At 47.7% G+C, this 19281-nt stretch overlaps 1 protein-coding gene across 3 annotated transcripts; it reads left to right on the top strand.

The window, feature by feature from the left end:
* The first annotated feature begins 9467 nt into the window (after nt 1-9467).
* On the top strand, nt 9468-17790 carry LOC115100209 (transmembrane protein 205-like). Of its 3 annotated transcripts, none has more exons than XM_029618530.1 (4): nt 9468-9647; nt 12370-12628; nt 13371-13534; nt 15096-17790. In XM_029618530.1, the coding sequence occupies exons 2-4, from the start codon at nt 12529-12531 to the stop codon at nt 15393-15395; spliced, it is 564 nt and encodes a 187-aa protein (XP_029474390.1). In that variant the 5' UTR covers nt 9468-9647; nt 12370-12528; the 3' UTR covers nt 15396-17790. The 3 variants fall into 3 exon arrangements, with proteins under 3 accessions (XP_029474390.1, XP_029474389.1, XP_029474388.1); XM_029618529.1 differs by having other exon boundaries at nt 9469-9660; nt 12453-12628; XM_029618528.1 differs by having other exon boundaries at nt 9471-9647; nt 12453-12628.
* Nucleotides 17791-19281: the final 1491 nt, after the last annotated feature.

The following is a 19281-nucleotide window of genomic DNA, read 5'->3' as shown; positions in this document are numbered from 1 at the left end:
GTATATATAAATGATCTGGAAAGGAATACGACAAGTGAGGTTATCAAATTTGCAGATGATACAAAATTATTTAGAGTAGTTAAATCACAAGCAGATTTTGATACATTACAGGAAGACCTTGCAAGACTGGAAGATTGGGCATCCAAATGGCAGATGAAATTTAATGTGGACAAGTGCAAGGTGTGCATATAGGGAAAAATAACCCTTGCTGTAGTTACACAATGTTAGGTTCCATATTAGGAGCTTCCACCCAGGAAAAAGATCTAGGCATCATAGTGGATAGTACTTTAAAATCGTCGGATCAGTGTGCTGCAGCAGTCAAAAAAGCAAATAGAATGTTAGGAATTATTAGGAAGGGAATGGTTAATAGAACAGAAAATGTCATAATGTCTCTATATCACTCCATGGTGAGACCGCACCTTGAATACTGTGTACAATTCTGGTCGCCGCATCTCAAAAAAGATATAGTTGTGATGGAGAAGGTACAGAGAAGGGCAACCAAAATGATAAAGGGGATGGAAGGGGATGGAACAGCTCCCCTATGAGGAAAGGCTGAAGAGGTTAGGGCTGTTCAGCTTGGAGAAGAGACGGCTGAGGGGGGATATGATAGAGGTCTTTAAGATCATGAGAGGTCTTGAATGAGTAGATGTGACTCAGTTATTTACACTTTCGAATAATAGAAGGACTAGGGGGCATTCCATGAAGTTAGCAAGTAGCACATTTAAGACTAATCGAAGAAAATTATTTTTCACTCAATGCACAATAAAGCTCTGGAATTTGTTGCCAGAGGATGTGGTTAGTGCAGTTAGTGTAGCTGGGTTCAAAAAAGATTTGGATAAGTTCTTGGAGGAGAAGTCTATTAATGGCTATTAATCAAGTTTACTTAGGGAATAGCCACTGCTATTAATTGCATCAGTAGCATGGGATCTTCTTAGTGTTTGGGTACTTGCCAGGTTCTTGTGGCCTGGTTTGGCCTCTGTTGGAAACAGGATGCTGGGCTTGATGGACCCTTGGTCTGACCCAGCATGGCAATTTCTTATCTTCTTATGACTTCTGGATGTTGTAGTCCCTGAAAGGTGGGGCACAGATTCAACACTGAAGGCATATAAGGACTGTTTACAGGTGGGGGTAACAAGGTTTTACAGGAAAAACAAAAGCCCTAGGAAAAGTGGAACAAGACAGACACCAAGGATGACAGGAAGTAATTTTCAAAGGAGTTATGTGTGTAAATATATTTATTTTTAATTTTTAGGTCCCGGTGTTCCTGTATGACATACAAATCACATCGGTTTACATTGAAACAGAGAATTTGCCCGGAGGCGGTAAATGTAACATAGTATTGTAGCAATTTTCAAAAGCCATTTACTTGAGGAAAGAGCAATTACACATATAAAACCCAATTTTAAATGTGCTTAAAATGCATTTTAAAATCAGGCCCACAGAGTGCAGTCAGGAAGGCATTGCTAGGGAGATCGTGCAGTCAGAATAGTTAGGGCTCGTCAAATGGGACTGTGGTGCGACTGTAAGCCTGGGCCCCGGAATAGGGGCCTAGAGAGGTCCCGGCTGGGCTGAGCTCAGCCCAGCCGGGTAAGCTTGGAACCCAAGATATCCTGGGGGTGCGAAGGGGGTTGGAAAATCTTGAGGAGGCCCGATTTGTTTGTTTTGGCAATTTTATTTTTAGTTTAATGCTTTTTTTTTTCAGTTTGTGAAATGAACCAAATAATAAAAAAAACAAAACCCCAAACAGACAGACATTAAATAAAAGTGAAAAAATGAAACTCTCCCCAAACTGAAAATGTTCTGCCCTGCATGTCCCTGAAATGTAATGTACGGATATTTCCCAGCACTCACAGAGCCTGGCATTGAATATGCACTGAGATCAGGGACAAGAGAACATAAACCCCTTGTGTGGGAGCAAGAGACAGGATGACTGCAGAGCAGCAAAATCTTCTCACAGGTTTCCTTCGGGTGCTGTTAGGATGTGGTACGAGGAGATGTCATCTCAGCCGTGTGCTGCAGGCAGGAAAATTTGTCTCTTGGCAGAGCAAACCCAGTCTCTTGCGAGCTGCCATCCCGTGGCTTGCAGGTTTGCACCTGATCTGTGCATCTGATCTGTGCACACCTGTCACACCCCAGAAGAAGCTGTAGCGTAGACCTGAGAGAGGCCGTTCAGATCACGTCTGCTTTCTCCAAAGCTACTCTTATACTGCCACCTGCTGCAAGAGTCCTCTTAGGAGCTACAGTAAGGCCGTGCATTACCTTTAGCTGGTTTTTGGTTTTTTTCGTCCTTGTAGTTAAAGCTGCAGCTCTTTCTGCCTCTGTAATTTAACGCCATTATCTGAGAGCTTCCAGCTCCTGCCTCACTCTGCGTGCTCTGGGCTGCCATGAGACGAGGCGTGAGACTGATCCAGTGAGAGAGTGTCATGGGACGAGGCATGAGACTGATCCAGTCAGAGAGTGTCATTGGACGAGGCATGAGACTGATCCAGTCAGAGAGTGTCATGGGACGAGGCATGAGACTGATCCAGTGAGAGAGTGCCAGGGTTCATTAGTGCTGGCGTTTGGTTCTTTTAAGTGCCATCCGGGAATTTAATTTCTGAAAAATAATAATAATGAAAAGCATTGGTACCTGGCACAGTAAAGCTACAGGTCAGAAATACTCTTCTAGCTGGTATGATGCTGCTTCTTGGTCTCTGGTTAGTTAATGAGAAATTACTGCTTACTTGATCATTCCCTTTTCTTTAGGACAGACAGATGAATACAGAACAAGTGGGTTATGCACCTCTACCAGCAGATGGAGACAAGAGCAAACTGATGTCATAGTATATATATAACCCCTGCAGTGACAGCAGCCTGCCAGTATTCTCTGCAAAAGCAACTGTGGACAGACTAGCAAAAAACTTGATTAAGAACAGATATCCATTTAATACTCTGACAACAGGAAACACTCAGCCTGATTCTGTAAACTGCGTGGGAAAACGCGCGCCCAGCCACCTCTCCTGGGCACATGATCCTGTATTTAAATGAGGGGTCGCGCTAGGGACAATAGCGCGTCCCTAGTGCCTCCTTACTAGTGGAAACTCAGGAGAGGTGGCTGTCAATGGGTTCAGGAAACCGACGCTCAATTTTACGCGGGTCCATTTTCCTAACCTGACCCGCTGGCACTTTTTTTTTTTTTTTTTTAACCTTTTGGTTCCTCTGACTTAATATCGTCATGATATTAAGTAGTAGAATGTACAGAAAAGCAGTATTTTCTGGTTTTCTGTACGCTTTTTCCAGCTGCTCAGAAATTAGCGCCTGCCCTTGGGCAGATGCTAATTTCTGAGCGTAAAATGTGCAGATCGTCACACTTTTTTTCTGGTATCCTATGCGAATGACTAATAGCCTCATCAACATGTATTTGACTGTGATCAGCGCTATTAGTTTTGGTGGGAGCTGGAAGCGTGTTTTCGATGCACTAAGGTCCTTACGGTATAAGGGGTAGTGGATGCGCGTCCAACAGCGGGTTAATCAGTGCACTCAGCTGAGCGCACTTTACAGTATTGGCCTGACTGAGTTCAGACAAGCATTTATTAACACTAGTCTAGGGACTGGATTAACACCAGTAATCCCTGGAAACTCTTAGCCATACAGGAGGACAATAGCCCAATCATTCGGCAGCCAAGGGAGGGAAGCTGGCTTCATCTGTCTGTCCTAAAGAAAGGGAAATTATCAGGTAAGTAGTAATTTCTCATTTCTTATCGTCCAGACAGATAAATCCAGAACCAGTGGGAGGTACCCAAGCTACTCCCAAATAGGGTGGGAGGCTTCCCGAAGTCCAGTCAAAATTGCACGTGCAAAGGCTGCGTCCTCCCGGGCCTGCACATCCAGACCTGGAAAAGGTGTGTAAGGAGGGACCTCTTCGCAGCTCGGCAAATGTTGATGGGAAACAACAATCTAACCTCTGCCCATGACACTGCCTGAGCCCCTAGTGGAATGAGCCCTAACCTGAGTGGGCAACGGCTTTTCAGCTGCCACATATGCAGCCATGACCATCTCCTTAATCCTGTGAGCTATTATAGCTCGTGAAGCTGGTTCACCCTGTTTTCCTCCACCGTGAAGGATGAACAGACGACTCGTCTTTCGGAAAGGTTTAGAAACCTCCAGATATGTCACGACATATCTCTTGACATCCAAGGGATGCAACAGGCGGTATTCCTCTGCATCTCTTTCCTTATCCAAGGAAAGAAATGCAGAGGATTCAAGTGAAAATCTGAGGACACTTTAGGCAAGAAGGAAGGAACAGTACACATCTATATCGCCCCTGGAGTCACCTGAAGGAATGGCCTGCAGTTCGGAAATTTGTTGGCCGAAAGTGGATGTTGCCAACATCTCTTGCATGACGTGTCCTCCTTGGGTGCATGCTTGCACCTTTGCTCAGCATTTAAAGGGACGACGGCAGGAAATCCCCCGTGGCCTCTCTTGATGATGTTAGCAACAAAGCCCTATATTAAGGGTGACACTCTAGTCACAACTTGCCTCAGCAACATGTCCACCTACTGCAGCAGAAGAACGTGTTACTTCCAGCGCTCATCTTCAGTTCCAGCCTCAACTTCAGTCCTCTTCTTGTATTCAGTCTTTTGTCTCCTTCCACGTTGCCCGCTTCTTTCTTCTCCTAGCCTGTCTGCCCTGCCTATCCTCCCTGCTTGTCCTCTCGGAAGGACGGACACCTGGTTTGACCTTGGCCTGATCCCGGATATGACTGACCGCTGCCTGCCTCTGACCACTGCCTGTTCTTGGACCCATCTGACCTCCACCTGCAGACCCAAGCTATCCAAGGACTGCATTTCTGCATCAGCAGAGCCTCCGCCTAAGACCCCAGCACCCAAAGGCTCAACCTGAGGAGAATGAAGGTCCGGACGAGTCCCTGATTCGCCTGAGTCCACCTGTCTACGATGTCAACCTGCCAGGCTCCTCCTGCAGGTAGAGCCAATCCTGCTTCAGCCCAAGGGTCCACAAACGCCCAGTGCTGTTGAAGGTTGTAACCGATGTGGGTTACCCCAGTGCATTTCTGGAAACAGAAAAGAATCATACCAGTGCTGTTTTGAGTTGAATTGTCGCTCTGTGCAGGTTACCCAGTGCTTCTGTACCATCCTCGATCTAACTCCAGGAATCCTCCATGTTTTTCCCACTGTTTTTGAATTCCGTTACTATTTTTGTCTCCACCACCTCCTCTGGAAGGGCACTCCAGACATCCGACACCCTCTCTGTGAAAAAATACTTCTTGACATTGTTTCTGGGTCTACCCCCCTTGGAGCTTTCCATCATGACCCTGTTTTACAATTTCCTTTCCATGAAAAAGGATTTGCTTCTTGCGCATTGATACCTTTCAGGTAATGTCTGGATCACACCCCTTCTGTCTCTCCTCTCCTCCAGGATATGCATATTGTGCTCCTTCAGTTTCATCTCATAGGGCTTTTAGTGCAGATCCTGCACCATTTTGGTTACTTTTCTCTAGACCATCTCTAACCTCTCCGACTCCTTTCTGAGGTAAGGCCTCCAGAACTGAACACAGTACGCTAGTTGTGACCTTGCCAATGACTTATAAAGAGACATTATCACCTCCAGTTTTCTGTACTTATGCCTCTCCCTATGCAATCCAGCATCTTTCTGGCTCTGGCTCTGGCTATGGTGACCTACTCTGTCAATATATAAACTGAGATCCGATAGACAAGACAAAAACCAAACAATCATGTATATTTCGAGCCCTCTTATACACGAACAATGGAGGTTGACTAAACAATTCATGAACTTATAGTAATGGCCAATGTTTCTTGATTAGCTGCACAACTTTAGGGGTGTCTAAAGTACATGGAAAAATCACACACCATCCGATCAAGATCATCACATTTTGATTTCCTAAACAATAGGGCTCGATTAGTATATCAGCTGTTTACAGTCACCCTGATGTGAGCTGGATAGTCACGCTCTGTAAAGCATTTCCACATCAAAGCCACTTTGGATTTAAACTCACTTACAAAGGAAGACACCTGGCGCAGCCTGAAAAACTTGCCTACCAGGATATATTATCTTTCAAGTGTTGTGGATGAAAACTCCCGTGATGAAGAAAACTGTTTCTACCAGTCGGTTTATTACACAGGGTGATAAGAGAAACAGCTCCCATCAAATGATACCCGCATATCCAAGGAGGACGCTTGAAAATGATCAATTGCATGCGTACACTTCAAATTAGGATCACAATTATTTAGATAATCCAAAAATGCACAAAAAAAGGCCTTCATATCGCACCACATCATAAAAATATCATCCATAAATCTTAGCCAAAGATATTAGGTCACCATAGCTGTGGTTAATGCAAGGTATGGAATCTCTCTTTGACAGTTCAGATTTTTGTTCATCCTGTGACTGGGAAATAGATTGATATGGTCTCTACCATGAAGGTCGGTATAGAAAAGTGTCTATACGGTCGGTATAGAAAAGTGTCTATACCATGAAGGTCAGTATAGAAAAGTGTCTATATAGAAAAGACTATCTGGGAAATAGATTGATATGGTCTCTACCATGAAGGTCGGTATAGAAAAGTGTTAAATAAATAAATAAATACTATAGGCTACGTTCACTTGCTCTTTTAGTCAAGTAGCATATCTAATAATTTGCCCATGTGATATGATTTATGTTGTTAAGACTATGCAGGCAGTTAAAATTCGGATCATGGAACAATGTAGTGGAATTTGGAAGGACCGTTAAGAGATCCCCTTTAACAGATCATTGGATTAAAAAGGGCCACTCTATGGGCGCCATACATTTTTTTTAGTCTTGCAACAAATTGTGAGTAGAAAAGGTGGGGATACTGATCAAATGTTTCTTCGGAGTGAGTAAAGATAGATCTCAGAACTGAATTCCTTGTGCCCTACAGCCTTAAGTGGTAGAGCTGAAGGGAGTGTTCCTGGAGCTCTGTGTAGATGGATTGATAGATGATATGATTCAGACTTTCAGATACTTGAAAAACTTTAATGATCCAAAGACATCGACAAACCTTTTCCATCAGAAAAAAATCAGCAGAACCAGAGGTCACGAGCTGAGGCTCCAGGGAGGAAGACTAAGAACCAATATCAGGAAGTATTTCTTCACGGAAAGGGTGGTGGATGCCTGGAATGCCCTTCCGGAGGAAGTGGTGAAGTCTAAAACTGTGAACGACTTCAAAGGGGCATGGGATAAACACTGTGGATCCATCAAGTTTAGAGGGTGTGAATAAAGTGGAGACATTCAAACACTGCACGGAGCAGCAGTAGCCACAGCGGCATTCAAACACTGCACGGAGCGGCAGTAGCCACAGCGGCATTCAAACACTGCACGGAGCGGCAGTAGCCACAGAGGCATTCAAACACTGCACGGAGCGGCAGTAGCCACAGAGGCGTTCACGGAGCGGGATGCCAGTGGCCAGTAGTTGGTGTTCCACCTTCACGGAGCGGAAGGATGGAGGGCTGCTATTTCCAAAAAAAAAACCCAAAACAAAAAATAAAAACAGGGGTGGGTAAGAGTATGGGGCAAGGGGGTGGCCTGCTTGTTGCAGCGGTTGCTACCCCCAATTGAGCTGGATGTCACTTGGATGCAGATTCAAAGCTGCTCTCTAAATTGGGTGGAGGGGAATTAGGGCTGGAGGGTACTGGAAGCCAATAGTAACAGGTGGGAGAGAGAAAAAGGGAAAAAAATGGATTAAGTGCGTAGCTTGCTGGGCAGACTCGATGGGCCATTTGGTCTTCTTCTGCCGTCATTTCTATGTTTCTATGATTCTCGTTAAGGATTTGTTGTGAATGTTGTTGGAATGAATAAGGAGTATATTTCTTTAAGGTTTGATTGGTTGTTTTAAATGGAGTATATTTAAGCCCTAATTGATTCATTTGTTGGTATGTTTGGTGTAAAATGGCGGTTTGAAGAGGGCAGCAGCAGATATGTTGGTCGCCACTTGTGCTGGTAAGATCTTTCCAATTTAAGGATTCAGTTTCAAGTAGCCTGGGGTCCCTGCTGGTTTTACATGTATCAGGCCGATGTAATATGGTGCTCTGGCCGCAGCGCACGGCTCAACGCGCGGTTGAACGCGCATTTTGGATACGCGGCCATAACCCCTGATGCAAAACAGGGGTTAGCGCGTCCAAAACGCGCACCCACCCGCCTGCGTAGATAATAGCGCTCATCACATGTAACTTCATGTTGATGAGCGCTATTATGTATTCCTCTCAATGCAGAATAAAATGTGCGCCAAATCCACACATTTGTACGCTCAGAAATTAACGCCAGCTCTGTGTCCCTCTCTCTCACACATGCTCCCTCTCTCTAGTGCACATACACACACCCTCATACAGGCTCCCTCACTCTCTTGCACACATCCCCTCATACAGCATCCCTCTCTCTCTTGCATACATACCCACTCAAGCTCCCTTTTTCTCTCTCACACACACACCCTCACACAGGCTATCTATATCTCTCTTTCAAACATACACAATCCCTTCACACAGGCTAGCACCCTCACATACACACCAGCTCCCAATCTCTCACACATATACATACTCCTTCACAATCTCCTCATACAGGCTCCCTCTCTCTGGCACCCACACTCAAGCATCCCCCCCTGCTCTCTCACACCCCCCCTCCCCTCTCTCTCACCCACTCTCACCAGGACTTTCATCTTCACTGCGAGTGGAGTGTGTCCCGCAGTACGCCGTGGCATTCATCTTCGCTGCGAACGGCACGAGTTCTGTTTGCGGCATGGCAGGGGCTCCTCTGCCATTTTCTGCTTAGAATTGGCAGTTCGGCACAGGGGGGGGGGGGGGAATTCTGCGCTCCCCAGGCCTAAAATGCTCTGCTCTCCATACCTGGGAACTTTAGATTCCAGTCTCCCTGAGATTGTTATGGATTAGTATTAGGGACGGGAGATATGCACAACTTCCTTCTCTAACACTCGTTCATTCTCACATAAACTCCCTTATATTCCTTCTCACACACATGCTCACCGTGTCACACGCTCAAACAAATGCTCATTGGCTCACTCGTTCCCTCTCGCTCACAAATACTGCTAGATAAAATGTTTGCTGTGTCCCCATTACACACCTAGAACCGTAGATCTGCTTTCTTACTCAGGGAAATGAGAACTTTATGACTATAGTGGTGCAAAAACCAGAAGTGATACAACTCGTTCTCCCTGAGTCACGGAATAATCAATTACTCCCATATACTAAAGTTGCTACTGCCACCGGGGAGACAAAACTCGCCCACGAGGCGCAGCCCTTCCTGCCTCTTTTCCCACATCCAAGATGGCTACCTTTTAGCTTCAGAGTTCCTGCAAAGTGCAGCACCACGTGGGCTCTCTTGAGATCTCCTACTGGTGCAGCATCAGAGCTTGGCAAACATCGGCAGCACTGTAGACCAATCAGATTGACCTCAGTCGGTCTGCAGGTTCAGGCGCGGATCTGTGGGGTTACGCCCGGGGTCTGTGCGTCATTTGTATAAGTAGGGGAAGAGTTAAGTTAGGTGGGCCGGAAGCGCTGTAACTCCGCCGGGTTGTCCCACGCTCTGTGCCCGGAATTGAGAGACCAAAGGAACAGCTCCGGCGGCACAGGACGAGATTTGTGGTAGCCAAAAACGGAGAGGTTTGTTTCTTTGGTAGGCTGCAAGCTTTGTTTTGTGCGATTGCATTTAGAAAGTGCTTCTGTCCCTGATCTGTTGGGCGCTATGCGCTTGTGCTCGGGTTTGGGGGGAGGGATAGAGTTTTTCTGGACCAGACGCATTGAATAAGAAGTTTGCTGTAGCTCCTAGTGAAACTTGTTAATAAATCAGCTTCATTCTGATGTGTGTTCGATCTAGCATTACCCGGATTCCTTGGGAGTTGAAATACTTTTCACTGGAATTATCCAAAACTGATAATGATCTAAACATAATCTAGTTTTCTTTAAGACAAATATAGCCACGGGTGCCTTCTCAGAGAAGGGGAGGGGAGGTGTGAAGGGTCAATTACGTACACACACCCCCGGTATTTTTTTTTTTTTTGCAACTATTTCTGTGATTTCGTTTTTGTACATTGCTAATTCGGTTTATTATCTCCCCCGCCCCTAAGAATTTGGTGTATGCACTCCTGGATGCAGCGACTACCTCGCCCCGCCCCCCCCCAACCCCAATTTTATGCATTTACTGCCCCAACCGCCCCCCGAAAACATCTGCTAACTTTTCTGCTCGAGATGACACAATCCCCTCCTCGCCTATTCATCTCCTTGTACAACTTTGTATATAGTTACTAATATATATATTTATTTCAGCAGTTATGTACTCTCTTCTTAATGTTATGTACCTTCTCTTACCATGCTATGCAATCAAATCATTCCATGTAATTGCGCTCTCGTTATTATATGTTCTATGTAAACTGATACGATGTGCAAACGGTTATTGGTATATAAAAACCTATAAATAAATAAATAAATACTAGAACTGGAAGCTCAGCTCTGGAGAGGTCTGGCCCAACAGCAGGCCTTCACTAACCTGTCCTGCGGACACTATATCCCAGGGGTCGGGAACCTTTTTGGCCGAGAGCGCCATGAACGCCCCATATTTTAAAATGTAATTCCATGGGAGCCATACTAACTACAACCCCCTACTCTCTTGATGCCCCCAAGACCTGCCAAAATAATTTACTACAACCCCCCATCCTCCTAACCCCCCCCCCCCCCTCAGACCTGCCAAAAGTCCCTGGTGATCTAGCGGGTGTCCAGGTCTCGCAGACAAATCTTTAATAAAAAAGTAAAAATCTAACAAACCCCCCCACCCTCCTGATGCCCCACAAGACCTCCAAAATTAATTTACTACAACCCCCATCCTCCTGACCCCCCCCCCCCCCCAAAGACCTGCCAAAAGTCCCTGGTGGTCCAGCGGGGGTCCGGGAGCGATCTCCTGGACTTGGGCTGTCGGCTGCCAGTAGTCAAAATGGCAGCGATGGCCCTTTGCCCTCACTATGTCACTGGGGTCGACCAATGGCAGCGGTAGCCCCTGTGACATAGTAAGGGCAAAGGGCCGTTGGCTACCAGTAATCAAAATGGCGTTGACGGCCCTTTGCCCTCACTATGTCACTGGGGTCGACCAATGGCGACGGTAGCCCCTGTGACATAGTAAGGGCAAAGGGCCGTCGACGCCATTTTGATTACTGGCAGCCAACGGCCCTTTGCCCTTACTATGTCACAGGGGCTACCTACGCCATTGGTCGACCCCAGTGACATAGTGAGGGCAAAGGGCCGTCGCTGCCATTTTGACTACTGGCAGCCGACAGCCCAAGTCCAGATCGTTCCTGGACCACCAGGGACTTTTGGCAGGTCTTGAGGGGGGGGGGGGGGTTGTAGTAAATTAATTTTGGAGGTCTTGGGGGGGCGTCAGGAGGGTGGGGGATTTTGTTAGATTTTTACTTTTTTATTGAAGATTTGTCTGCGAGCCCAATGCAGCCATCAAAAGAGCCATAGGTTCCTGACCCCTGATCTAGGGTGATGCCAGCTTTGAAACCTGACTCCATCTCCATCTGCTGGCAGGGGAACATAACTAAGGAAAACGAAATGATCAGGTAAGTAATTTCTCCAGTTTACAGGTTCAGCACTTACAGGCCAATGCACACGGCTCCACATGGTATTGGATGCGTGTCCATAACCCCCAAAACAAAATGGGGATCAGCGCGTCCAAAACACACGTTCAGTAGAGTGCGTAGCTAATAGCGCTCATCACATGTAAATTCGTGTTGATGAGGCTATTAGCTATTTTTCCCCCCGATGCGCAAAAAAAAAAGTGTGCCCGACGCGCACATGTTTACCTTCAAAAATTAGCGCCTGCCCCGGAACAACTGTTAATTTTTGAGGAGCCCAAAAAGTTTACAGAAAATACTGCTTTTCTGTACTTTCTCTGACTTAATATCATGGCAGTATTAAATCAGAGGAACACAGAAAGGAAAGCTGTAAAAACCAAAAAACAGTGTGCTGGCAGTCAGGTTAGGGAAAGGGACGCTTAATTAACGAGTGTCATTTTGCCAACCCGCTGACAGCCACCTCTCCTGGGCGCCCAGTTTCCCCCAGCGCCTCCTTTCTGCCGCATGTTACATCGGGCTCCCCAGAGGGGTCCATCATGAGCGCCTCTTCTCCACACGCCTGGTGGTACGGGAGCCTCGGCCTTCCAGCTGTTGAAATTCTGGGAGAAACTGGCTCCCCATTGAGAAACTGTACTTTTTGCTGGGGACGCTTGTCATGTCGGCCCACATGGATGCAGGGAAGTAAAAGGTCAATGGGGAAACTGTAAAGTGATACCTTTTCATTAGAAGCTAACGCTTTTTTTTTTTTTTTTCCCTAGGTTTTGGAAGGTAGGGAGCAGAAATCTAGAAACCTGTTTCTTGGCTTTTGATTCTAACTGATTTTTCTGACCCCCGGGTGCAGGCGGCGTAACTCGGAACAAGAATTCCAGCCGTGAGACCCCCCCTCCCACCACCACCACCAGCTGCTCGGCACCACCATGATTACAGCCACAGAGCCCCCCTTCTCTGCCAAAGTTCTTCAGCTGGTGTTTCTCTCCACGTTCTGGGGCATGCAGATCTGGGTCACCTTTATTTCAGGTAGGAGGCCGGTATTTCCCTTTGCGCGGGGCACGGCCCGCTACCAAGTCCAGGCAGAGCAGAGCCCTTATATAAAGAGGCAGCCAGGGTGTCTCTGGGGGGGCTAGAGGGTGGCCCGCAGTACTGACCACAGGGGAAAAGTGGAAGCTGGCGCCGGACCCGGCCCGCTAACTTTGATTTAGAAAGTTCCCGTTGCCAGCACGGTGCCGTCTGTGAACAATGAAGCTCCTGCTGCCAAGGACTCCGTAAACAGTGTTGGCTGAGGCTGCTGTGGCTTTTGTGCTTTCCTTTTTTTTCCCCCTACATTAACTACAGGCAACCACAAACCGAGGGTAAAATTGTAAACGTCTAGGCCGCACCTTTCTACGGGGAAATCCCTCCCTCTCCGTCTTACAGCGGAGTACAGCAATCTAAGGGCCTCCTTTACCAAGCATCTTTCCCCTGCACACAGAATGGGAGAAAAGCCTCAGTAAATCAGGCCTAAAGTTATCAGTCACATCAGTGCAAAAATATAAATACAAAATACAGCAGTATAGATAAAATCCTCACTACAGTCTGACCATGCACCCTCCCCCTCCCTCGTGTGAATAATTCTGCTTTTTTTTTTTTAATAACTCTGTGTTCCTGCTTTTGTTCTTTCTTTTCCCCCTTGCCCTGGGCTCTCGCCCGGCGACGGGTGCCGCGCGCGACGCCCCTGTGGTTGGCCGCGGTATAAACGATGCCCATCCTTCTCTCCTTGCAGGTCTGGTGATGGGCAGCAACCTCACCCGCCACACGTACGGATTCATCCAGAGCCGCCTCTTCCCCTACTACCTGCACATCGGCTCGGCCTGCGCCTTCTTTAACCTCATCCTCTTTACCACCTACCACCCCAGCGACGAGCTGACCGAGGAGGAAACCGCGCAGGTATTCTGCCGCCTTCTGCTAGCGATTTTACCCGGTGGGGGTTGTGAAGGTGCCTAAGGCGTAACTGGTGACTCGTCATCTGCTCCCGTCTTTCTCAGGAGGGCGTCACCTTTTGGGAAAATAATAATTCAGTCCTCGTGGTGTTTTATCAGGGACGCACATCCTGGACTACGCAGAACGCTGACGTAACTTATTCTCTCTTGCCAGCAGCTTTTTGACTGAAACTGTTTCCACTGCTGCTTCTAGCTTTTATTTTGTTTCTCCTCCCCCCCCCCCCCAATTCTGTGCACGTGGCAAAAATCTATAGAAAACGGGTCCCAGCGCGACACTGGGAGTTTAATCATTTTCAGTACCCAAGGCCACAGCTGCCCCCGTGGTTCTCGCCCCACTCCCGGCACGCTGTAACCTATTGCCTGGTCTCCCGAGCGCACGGTGCATGTGTAGCCCGTCCCGTAATCTCCTTCCCTGCTGCAGCCCCCTCGCCGGCACTTCACCTTCAGAAAGCTGAAGCCCCCTTTTCACCACCTCTTGCCACCATGAACCCTGGGCTCTTTCTGGTTTCCAGCTCGATGCCGCTTTGCTTGTGCTGATCTCTCTCTCCCGCTTCCAACAATTCTGTTCCTCCCGGGACCTCTTCTTGGTGTCTTAATTTGCTCCTTTGGAGTGTTGTATGTTTGTGTAGAAGACACACAGACTTCTCTCTTCTCTTGCCTTTCTGGTCCCCTCCTTCCTATAATTCTGTCCTGCTTCCAAGTTGCTTTGTGTCTGGATTCCCACCAGTAAGGCAGACTTTACTCTCCTGCTCTCCCTATCTGTCCTCATCACCCTCAGCTAAAATTCTGTCTCACGAGACACCTAAGCTTTGCCTCCACGCCTTTTAACTTTTCAAAACGTTAGCATTTCTTTGCCAGCAAGCTTGTGACATGTGCTTTTGGCGCTCTCGCCACGTTTCTGGTCACTTCTCGCATGACCTTCTGCCCTCAGCCTGTCTTGGGCCTTTTTGTCACCCGGAGTTTGAAAACCCTTTCTCCGGCATCTGATTTCTGCTGGCATGGCGACCCTTACCTTCACGTCCTACCCCACCTGGCCCTGGTGTCGGTCTCTGCTCCGGGGGACACAGCAGCCCCTCCCCCACCCCCCTCGTGCTCCTTCCCTCACTTGATTTATTCATTTTAACTTTGCATATTTATGGTGCCCTGGGCTTGCTGTGAGGTGCCTCCGCCAGATTCACCTGACATATTTTAAGAGGATGCAATCCAGTTCTGGTGCCCTTTCGTCTTATGGGATTTAATTATACCTCTCGGATGCTGAAACAGGAAAGGAAGTTCTGTCTAAAAAATGATGGTTTCCAATTTTCTCAGGGCCAGATTTAAGTTGCAGCCCAAACCTGCAAAAGGCAGTCTGGGATTGTTGCCCAGTCCCTTTTTGGATAGGAGCCTCACGCCATGTTTTGCAGAAGGTTTGGTGTGCGTGATCTGTTGGGCCTATAGAATGCTGTCTGCTCTTTACTTTCAGCCAGGCTGACCCCCCCTTCCCTCCATTTTCCCCCCTCTCCCTGCAGCTCGTGGTTCTTTTCATCTCCGTCACGGTGGCAGCAATAAACGCTCAGTGGTTTGGGCAGCTGACCTCCGAGATCATGGCCGACATGCATCTGATGGAGCAGAGTCACGGTCTGGGCCAGGACATCGGCCTCTGCTCCAGGAAGGCCTACCTGCGGCTCCGGGACTCGGACCCCAAGTACAAGAAGCTGACGAGTCAGCTCAGGTTCTACAGCAGCGTCTCCTCCCTCTGCAACCTGGCCTGCATCTGGTGCAACAGCCTGAGCCTGTACTACACTGCCGCCAACCTCTCCACCCTCTGAATCTCAGCAAGGGCTGCCTGCGCCCCTGGGCTAAAGAGGTAACTACATGCAAGGAAAACCTTTATTGTAATGCAGCGCTCATGGAAATGAGAGTTTTTTGTAAAAGGACCACCAGTACCTGATTTATAGATCCCAGAATGTTTTGCTCTAGAGATGAAGATGTATCTGTGGCCAGAACAGACGGTTGCTCAGCGGTGCAGAAAGCCTGCCATGACCGTGTGGAAATGGAGGGAGGCACTTGGAAGCATGGGCTAGGCTGGGTTATCTGATAAATATTTCTTTATTTACCCCCTTTCTCTCTCAGTTAAGTGTAGCAGGAGCGGCCGATGTTGAAAAAAGTACCTGTGTGCAGGAGTAAACACACCCAGAGCTTGGGGGGGGGGGAGGGGGTCCTATTTTATATTTTGAGATAATATAAAAACCTTGCATTCGTGCTTTTCTATTTTGCACCTTTCACAAACATTCTTGCCCAAGCTGTTCTGGGGGGGGGAAAAAAAAAAAGGAGCGAAACTCACAGTTCTCCTAGGACAAACAGGATCGTAGTCTTCACGTTTGGCTGACGACATCCGCTAGAGCCGAAAGGCGATTCAAAAAAATTGGAGCTCCACGGACCGCGAGCCGACTGCACCGTGGAAAAGAAGAGACTGAAGGTGGACAGCAACAGGCTCAGGCTGCTGGCCAAAGTTTCTAGAAACTTTGAGAAGTTTTCCGTGCCAGGCTGCGTCCGATGACGTCACCCACCTGTGAGGGCTAACGTCCTGCTGTCCTAGGAGAACACCTGTTTCCAGGTAAGCGAGTGTGCCTAATCCCCTGCTAGGAGGAGCTCCTAACATGCCAGCTTCAAGACAGAGAATTGGATTAGTCCTCTGGCTTCACTGTATGGCTGATAACAATCCCATCGCATAAGAGTCAGGCTAAACTAGTCCTGCTCTTTACCTCACTTGATGCATGAGCTTGTATTTGTTGTTATAAAGAATACAGGATTTCACTGCCCGGCCCAGCTTGTCCCTTATAAGCTGGCACTGGTACCAGCTCTAGAATCTCTTTGTGATGGAAGTGGCCCATGTGCCACATTTATACCATGAGACAAGCTGAATGTAGGGACTGTGCTCGCAGGAGTCTTCAAATGAAGTTATGTGTGGCCTGGCACTGCTCAGCTTAGATGTCATCTTCATCTCCAATGTGGCGCCACCTTTTGGCCTCAGACGGAAACAGTAGCAAGGAACCAGGGTGCGGAAAGCATGAATTTAAAAAAATATGTACATTTTTACAACTTGTGTTAGGTAAATCTCTCCATCATACTACAGGGCTAAGTATCCTGTTTCTCATCCTCCTCCAGTGGCAGTAAACAAACCACTGCACTGGGGTCATGTGCCAAAGCTATTAAAACACACACAAAAAAGCTTCCAAACCTGTTTTTCTGGGTCCTCTTTCAAAGATAACAGGTACTAAAGGTAAATGCCCACTACACCTACAGAGGGGCCAGCGTGGTCGTCTTGTAGGACCAGACAGTGTTAAACTACCCCCTCCTCTCTGCCTGTGGGAGAAGGGCACGATCCCCCCCGCAGCGGCAGCATTGCTGTATTTTGTAAAAGGTGGAAGTGGTTTAGAGCAGCGGGGCACTGGGAACGTGTTCCCATCCCTCCCTGTGGGGTGGATAGTGGGAAGCTGTAAGATGCTCATTAAGGACGGGGTGCACGAGGCTGCCCTACTAAGGATTTCCTACTGCACAGCAGCAGATGGACCTGTTCTGCTGGGGCCACACCCTCTCGGTTTTTTTTTTTTATATAGCCAAAGCTATTTCATTTTCATACATTGGCTAAAACAGAGTAAATGATAACACAGAAAAAGCCCAGCTACAATTTTATGCACGTGACCTGAATTGGATTCTACGTGAGAATGCAATTTAACTCCCATTCACACTCTTGGCCCTTTTTTTTGTAAACGTTTCTTTCTATTAACAATACCACAAGCCATGTTGTTCAGTAGCTTCCAGAGCAGCCAGCCATAAGACAGTACACGTGGCATACTCTGCCTCTCCTTTGGATTTAACGGATCACTGCAGCCATCTGTGGAAAGGTGATCAAATGTGCGTGAGGTTAGTGATAGTATCATGTCTCCTGCCTGTTCATATGGAAAAAACGGAGCCACTTTCAGCCTCAGGACTAGTAACGCCACCGATGCTGTTGTATCCCTTTTCTACCATAATGACAACATGCACCTAGCGGCCAACGCTTCTCAATGCAAGAGTCTATTCTGATGTGTTACGACCGTAGCTGCGGATCTCTCAGTAATTAGCAATGCAATAGGGCTGCAGTCCGTCCAAAAATCCCATCCCAACATTGGATGACCAAAGGGCAGGAGTGCCCTATGTACCAACCACTCTGTCCCTTTTAGGGTTGTAACTGCTGCTCTGGGCAGGTTTCCCCACGTGACCCTGGGCTGCGACTGTCGCTCAGCCAGTGCCCTCATTACCACGCTCTTGGCACTAAGCATCCTTTGTTTATCCCATCTTTTGGTTTTTTTTTATTAAGTCCGTTATCGACCTGTCCTCACTAGCACCTCCAGTAGGATATCTCCAGCCTCCATCACCCTCTCTGTGCCAAAATACATCCTGCCATTGTTCCTGGATGCTTCTCACCATGACTTCTAGTTCCACACCTTCCTTTCCACTGGATTCTGACAGCAACCCACGCGGGCCCAGACTTTTATGCTCTGGGAATCTGGGAAGCAGGGTGATAGCTACCATAAGCTTGCTGGGCAGACTGGATGGACCATTTGGGCCTTTTCTGCTGCTGTTTTGATGAAGAGGCTTGGCTTAAGTAATTTAATTCCCTGAAATGTATTATCACATTTCTCCCCACCACCCTCCTATCTCGCTTCTGTTACAGGTCATCCATATTAAATTCCTTTCATCTCATTGGACTTTTGGAATAAACCCTGCCCTATTTTGGCTGCCTTTCTTTGAACGGGCTGTAGCCTCTCTGAGAGGCAGGCTCCAGCCCTAAGCCCAGCACTTTTTCGAGGCCTTGCCTCTGCCCTGTAAAGAGGCGTTATTACCTCTCCCTAAGCAGCCTCCCAGCTCTGGCCACCTTAGCACCCTTTTTTTCTCCCTCTGGATCCTCCGATGCTATTCATCACCTTGCGTAAGCACCCATTCGTTTGTGCATCCCAAGCGCAGGACTCTGCACCATTTGCCACTGAATCTTAACTGCCAAACTAAGACCCCTCCTTCAGCCTGTGTGGATAATTTTTCTTCAGCTGCTCCTTCAGGGACGTTTGCGCTTTTGCAGTGTCAGATACAAAAAGGCAAAACCGTTCCCTCTCATGAAAGATATCGGGCTTAAGAGCGATCCCTGAATCACTCCCCTTTTCACAGTTACCAGTACAGCTGTCCACCCGTTGTGGACAAAGAACTCAGCATTTGAAGAGTGGCTGCAGCCCAATATAGCCTCGAGTGGAATAGCACAAGGAAGAAATAAAATTTCTAGGTACTGAACACACAATGTGAAGCACTGAGAGGGGAGCTCTTTTTTATCCTCAAAAGGTTATATTAAAGTATTAATAAAAAACCAAAGTAAAAATTCAGGCCTGATCCCATGGTTCAGGCAGAGTGCTGGCACGCAGAGGATCTGTGTTCAACGCCCGCCGCTGGCTTCAACTCCTTAGGCCGCCTGGGGGCGGGGATGCTGCAGTGACCATGCTCAACGCCTCCAGGAGTAAGGACTTCTCACAAGAACATAAGAAATTGCCATGCTGGGTCAGACCAAGGGTCCATCAAGCCCAGCATCCTGTTTCCAACAGAGGCCAAAACCAGGCCACAAGAACCTGGCAATTACCCAAACACTAAGAAGATCCCATGCTACTGATGCAATTAATAGCAGTG

The sequence above is a fragment of the Rhinatrema bivittatum genome, chromosome 10 (assembly GCF_901001135.1).
Source record: "Rhinatrema bivittatum chromosome 10, aRhiBiv1.1, whole genome shotgun sequence".
Lineage (NCBI taxonomy): Eukaryota > Metazoa > Chordata > Amphibia > Gymnophiona > Rhinatrematidae > Rhinatrema > Rhinatrema bivittatum.
This window is presented reverse-complemented; position numbering and strand designations above follow the sequence as displayed.

Excerpts from the sequence above, each read along its gene's own strand:
- LOC115100209 (XM_029618530.1), top strand. The coding sequence starts at position 12,529 with ATGATTACAGCCACAGAGCCCCCCTTCTCTGCCAAAGTTCTTCAGCTG. Across the intron at positions 12,629-13,370 it reads CTGGGTCACCTTTATTTCAG|GTCTGGTGATGGGCAGCAAC; the intron begins GTAGGAGGCCGG and ends CTCTCCTTGCAG. Across the intron at positions 13,535-15,095 it reads CCGAGGAGGAAACCGCGCAG|CTCGTGGTTCTTTTCATCTC; the intron begins GTATTCTGCCGC and ends CTCTCCCTGCAG.